A 6624-nucleotide genomic window follows, 5' to 3' on the forward strand; every position below is an offset into this window, starting at 1 on the left:
CTGAAACTGCGAAAGAGACTCACTTATCCAATACAAGTTTTGTTTTAAAAGCATAAATTTGAAATTTGACGTTTCTTTCGTTCACTTCCGGTGACAGCCGGAAGTAACGGATGACAGTGATAAACATCGTAACAGAGCTATAAGTCACCATCTATCATCCCTGAAAGTTTCAAGACTCAATCTTTGACCGTTTAAAATGAAACGCCCGGACAAAATGTCATTTGAAAAACAGAATTTCGGCCATAACTCGTGACCGGACGTGAATTTCGAAAATGTGTTTGAAGGTACCATATATATTTGTAATATCAATGAAATCTGTGAAAATCCTATTAAAATTTTAACATATAAGCGAAATATACGAGAACAAAGAAAAACCAATTTTTCGAGGTTTTTTCTACAAACAAAAAAAAAAAAAAAAAAACAAAAAAACAAAAAACAAAAAAAAACCGAAGCTCCTGTTTAATCTTCCGGAAAATCTAACATTTTCTGAAATTCCAAAAGAGACCTAATTATACCAAACAAGTTTTGTTTCAACAGCATACATTTGAAATTTGACGTTTCTTTCGTTCACGTCCGGTGACAGCCGGAAATGACGGATGACAGTGATGAACCTTATTACAGAGCTACAAGTCACCATCTATCATTCCTGAAAGTTTCAAGACTCAATATTTGACCGTTTATTGGAAAACGACCGGACAAAATGTCTTTTGAAAAACAGAATTTCAGCCGTAACTCGTGACCGGAAGTAAACTTTGAAATGTGTATGAGGGTACCGTAAATATAAGTAATGTGAATAATATCTGAGAAAATCGTATCAAAAACGTGATATATAAGCAATTTATGCGAGGACAAAGAAAGACTCATTTTTCAAAGATTTTCTCTAAAAACCGGAATTTCCTGTTTAGATTTCCGGAAAGTCTAACATTTTCTGAAACTCCGACAGGGACCTAATTATCCCATACAAGTTTTGTTTCAAAAGCATAAATCTGAAATTAGACGTTTCTTTTGTTCACTTCCAGTGACGTCCGAAAGTGACGTATGGCAATGATAAACCTTATTACATAGCTACAAGTCACCATCTATCATTCCTGAAAGTTTCAAGACTTAATCTTTGACCGTTTACGAATAAACGCCCGGACAAAATGTCATTTGAAAAACAGAAATTGGGCCCTAATTCGCGACCGAAGGTGAATTTGGCAAAAATATAAAACTCTGTTTTAAATCTTTCTATGCGACATCTCTCCTGAAAGTTTCATGAAAATCTATCCAGCCGTTTTTTAGAAATCGCGTGCACAAAATCGGTAAGAAAAAGAACAAAACTAGAAATGATGTCGTTGCGAGCAACGAATAGGTCTTCCGTCCAATTTCTGACGAGATAGGATCTTGACTGGGAGAATTCAATTAGTGATGAACGACTATACATGAAAGGAATAAACACCTATTTTAAAAATTTTTTTGATAAACATATACATGTAAGACTTGATGTATCAATTACAAACAATTTCGGTTTTGTTTTATTCACTTTCGAGTATTTTGGGAGTCCATAAAACGACTAAAAATTCCACATTGACCGTGTAGGAACTCACACAAAAAATTTCCATGAAAAATGCTGAGTTTTCGGACAACTTCCAGTTTCGAACAACCAACTTCGGGTGGAAATGGTATGACTTATTACACTCTATTAAATAATTTTACGAGAATTAGAATTTTGAAAAATGAAAAATTACATATTTTTAAGGTATTTCCGGTGAATGACGGAAGTGACGGCAACAAAATTGAAACACGTATTTCACATGTAGAAGTCACCATCTAACTTTCCTCAAAGTTTCAAAACTCAATTTTTGATTATTTATGAGAAAACACGTGGAGAATCGCAGATAGTTAACAAACGGAAGTGAATTTTGAAGGAAAAAAATTCACTATAATCTGAAGATAGATAATGTTAATTATATATGTGAAAATCACATCAAACACTTGATTTATAAGCGAGAGATATGATAGCAAAGAAAGAACAATTTTTGAAGTTTTTCTCTAAAAACCGGAAGTTGTTTCTTAAACTTCCGGTAAAATGTATATTGAACAGCTTTATTTATAAGATCTACGTCAGAAAAAAATTACTTTAAAAATAATATTTGAACCATAAATATTTAAGAAAGCATATTCCAAGCATATTTTGTTTCGAAAGCGTAAATTTGATATTTGTTTAAACGTTTATGAGAAAACGCCCGGACAAAATGTCATTTGAAAAACGGAAATTCGGCCGTAACTTGCGACCGGAAGTAATTTTGAAATAGTATTAAAGGTTTCTCTGGAGATGGATAATGTCAATAACATCTGTAAATATCGTATTAAGAGGTTGATCAATAAGCGAGATATACGAGGACAAAGAAAGACCAATTTTAAAAGGGTATCCTAGAGATGGATAATGTCAATAATATCTCTAAACATCGTATTAAAAAGTTGATAGATAAGCGAGATATATGACAACAAAGCAAGGCCAATTTTTCGAAGTTTTTCTCTAAAAACCGGAAGTTGCTGGTGAAACTTCCGGTAAGTCTAGCATTTTCTGAAATGCCGAAAGAGACCTAATTAATCTATGCAAGTTTTGTTTCAAAAGCATAATATTGAAATTTGACGTTTCTTTTGTTCACTTTCGGTGACGGCTGCAAGGGACGGATGGCATTGATAAACCTTATTACAAAGCTACAAGTCACCATCTATTATCCCTGAAAGTTTCAAGACTCAATATTCAAACGTTTATGAGAAAACGCTCGGACCAAATGTCATTTGAAAAAAAGAAATTCGGCCGTAACTTGAGACCGGAAGTGATTTTGGCAAAACTAAAAAACAAAATTTCTAGACAATCCTATTTTACATCGTTCCTGAAAGTTTCATGAAAATCTATAAAGCCGTTTTTGAGAAATCTCGTGCACAAAATCGGTAAGAAAAAGAAAAATAACTAGAATTGATCTCGTTGCAAGCAACGAATAGGTCTTCCGTCCAATTTCTGACGAGATAGGATCTTGACTGGGATAATGCAATTAGTGAAGAACGACCATACATTAAAGGAATAAACACCTATTTAAAAAAAAATGAGTGATTAACATGTATGTATGCAAGACATGGTTTATCAATTATAAAGAATTTCGGTTTCGTTTTATTTACTTTCGAGTATCTCGGGAGTCCATAAAACGAATAAAAATTCCACATTGACGGTGTAGGAACCCACACTAAAAATTTCCATGAAAAATACTAAGTTTTCGGACAACTTCCGGTTTCGAACGACCAATTTCCTGTGGAAATTGTATGACTTATTACACTCTATTTAATAATGCTATGAGCATTAGAATTTTTTTTCAAAAATGAAAAATTACATAAATTTATGGTACTTCCAATGGATGACGGAAGTGACGGCAACAAAATTTAAACACGTATGTCACATCTACAAGTCACCAGCTAACATTCCTGAAAGTTTCAAGAAACCATAGGTCTTCAACGAACGGAAGTGAATTTTGAAAAAAAAATCACTATACTTTGAAGATGGATAACGTCAATTACATGTGAAAATCATATCAAACACTTGATTTCTAAGCGAGAGATATGATAGCAAAGAAAGAACAATTTTTAGAAGTTTTTGCTTTAAAAACCGGAAGTTGTTGTTTAAACTTCCGGTAAGTGCAACATTTTCTGAAACTCCAAAAGACACTTAATTATTCCAGGCACATTTTGTTTCAAAAGCATAAATTTGAAATTTGACGTTTCTTTCGTTCACTTCCGGTGACGGCCGAAAGTGACGGATCGCAATGATCAACCTTATTACACAGCTACAAGTCACCATCTATCATCCCTAAAAATTTCAAGACTTAATCTTTAACTGTTTATGAGAAAACGCCTGGACAAAATGTCATTTGAAAAACGGAAATTCGGCTGTAACTTGCGACCGGATGTGAAGTTTGAAATAGTATGCAAGGGTACTCTATAGAGGGATAATGTCAATAATATATGTAAATATCGTATTAAAAAGTTGATAGATAAGCGAGATATACGAGGACAAAGAAGGACCAATTTTCGAAGTTTTTCTCTAAAAACCGGAAGTTGTTGGTTAAACTTCCGGGACGTCTAACATTTTCTGAAACGACAAAAGAGATCTAATTGATCTATGCAAGTTTTGTTTGAAAAGCATAATTTTGAAATTTGACGTTTCTTTCGTTCACTTCTGGTGACGGCCAGAAGTGACGGATCGCAATGATAAACCTTATTACAGAGCTACAGGTCACCATCTATCATCCCTGAAAGTTTCAGGACTCAATTTTAAACCGTTTATGAGAAAACGCCCGGACAAAATGTCATTTGGAAAACAGAAATTCGGCTGTAACTTACGACCGGAAGTAAAATTTTCATAAAAGAAAAAAATTGAGTTTAGTTCAATTTACATTGCATTTTTCCTGAAAGTTTCATGATAATCTGTCTAGCGGTTTTCGAGAAATCGCGTGCACAAAATCGATAAGAAAAAGAATAATGATAATAAAGGAGGAAAAGAAACAACAGAATAACAAGAAGGTCTTCTGTCAGAAACGGAAGACCTTAATGATAGAGGAAAAGAAACATAAGAATCACTATAAGGTCTACCGTTGCGACGGAAGACCGTTGAGACGAAAGACCTTAACAAGACATGATCTCGTTGCGAGCAACGAATAGGTCTTCCGTCCGATTTCTGACGAGAAAAAAAATTTACTAGGATATGATATGATCTTCACTGGAACAATTCGATTGGTGAAAAACGACTAGAGATGAAACCAATAGGCACCTATTTTTGATAAAACAGAGAATGAAAAACACGCAAGATATGAAATCTGTTTAGATAACTTTCAGTTCAATTTCATTCAGTTCCCTTACATTGGATGTCCATAACACGACTTAAAATTCAACATTGATCTTAAAGGAATCATTCTTGAGAGTGTCAATAAAATATGCTCATTTTTGGAACAATTACCGGTTTGAAGAATCTACTTCCGGTGGAAATGGTATGATTTGAAACAACTTGATAGACTCTATTATGAACATCTAGAAATGGGAAAAGTAAAAAATTGATTGCATATTTTCAAATACTACCGGTGGAAGACACATACATGCAGGTCATATCTAAAAGTCAGTTATCACCCCATATTCAATTATTAGAGAGGTCTGAAAAGTGCCCCCACTCTCGTAAGGTCCCATTTGGTACCCCTACAGCCCCAAACTGAGGTCGGAAAATGATAGTACTAGGGGTATCTCTCCTTGTGTGCATACTTCTCTAGTCCTTTATCAATTTTGTTCTATTCCAATACCCATTGCGTGTTGGAATATATTATATTGGTCTGAAAAGTGGCCCCACCCTTGGGAGGCCCCATGTGGTACCCCTACAGCCCCAAACTAAGGATGAAAAATGATAGTCCTAAGGGTCCCCGTTCTTGCCAATATACTCCTTTTGCGGACTTTTCAATGATTAAATTGTTATCAGCCTTGATTATGACATTACATGATGTAAAATTAGGAACGCTCAGGTGAACTCATTTGTACTTAAAGGCCTATGTGATTCCTTTTAAGGATTCTATATGTTTGATTAATTGTTCTATATCCGTATATCAGTTTTGTTTTATTCCTACACTTTAAAGTCAATTACTAGAGAGGTCTGAAAAGTGGCCCCACTCTTGGGAGGCCCCATGTGGTACCCCTACAGCCCAAAATTGTTGGCGGAAAACGATAGTCCTAGAGGTCCACTTCCTTGCATGTATGCTCCTTATTAAAATTCATTATAATCCTGTGATGTAACGTTATGAACTTTCAGGTGAGCTCAATTGCCTTTAAGTATGACACTTGATAATTAAGAATATGTTTATTGATTATTTGAAAAATTATCAATTTTGATCTATTACTTTTTACTTTTTAGTATTCCGTCTGAGTACGCTCAGTACTTTAATAAAATTTCTTATTGGCTGCTAGCTTTTACGGCCTTAGTGGCTGCTAATTAGTGGCTGCTAGCTTCAGCCTCGTTGAATCACTTACAAATACACTGGGGCACTTTACTGCTCCACTTAGATCCATCACAATATAGAAGGTTCTTTCCTTCTAATGTCAAGCCGAACTTGCAGGAAAATTTTAGCAACCCGCCATTTAGTTGTTTGGAAATTAATAGACCATTTTGTTCTTCTACAGCTGAGCATTTTCTACCTGCCGCTATAAAAAAAAATTCAAAATAAGGTTACAAGACTTTAATCTATATCAATATGATGTCATCTTACGGAATTAACTTTAATTCAATTACTAGGTAACACAACTTACCGACACACACAGGCGTAGGAAAATTCCATTTATCAGTAACACAGAGAGCCACTTTTGCCCCATAAAGTTTGAATCGCTTTTTACAACGATACCTAACAAGGCGTCCTTTACTTCGTATTCGAGCTCTGCCATTTCTAAATGATGGTTTCTTACAGTTATATCTTCCTGCTGTAAACCAAATAGTTATGATAAGTTTTACAACAACAACAATTCTGATTTTATCTGGACGAATTCTGCCTTTCGGATTAAAAATGCCAAAATTTCATTAAAACAATCGCAATGTTGTAGAGACGAGGAGAAAAT

The 6624-nt window shown here is 34.5% G+C and overlaps 1 protein-coding gene across 1 annotated transcript in view; it reads right to left on the bottom strand.

The window, feature by feature from the left end:
- LOC125683150 (mucin-5AC-like) overlaps window positions 1-6624 on the bottom strand; it is a 99879-nt gene that overhangs the window by 74814 nt on the left and 18441 nt on the right. The window contains exons 2-3 of the mRNA XM_048923987.2: window positions 6322-6489; window positions 6046-6216 (exon numbers count right to left, since the gene is read on the bottom strand). Coding sequence (XP_048779944.1) covers window positions 6046-6216; window positions 6322-6489 — 339 coding nt within the window. The remainder of the gene's footprint in view (window positions 1-6045; window positions 6217-6321; window positions 6490-6624) is intronic.

The sequence above is a fragment of the Ostrea edulis genome, chromosome 6 (assembly GCF_947568905.1).
Source record: "Ostrea edulis chromosome 6, xbOstEdul1.1, whole genome shotgun sequence".
Lineage (NCBI taxonomy): Eukaryota > Metazoa > Mollusca > Bivalvia > Ostreida > Ostreidae > Ostrea > Ostrea edulis.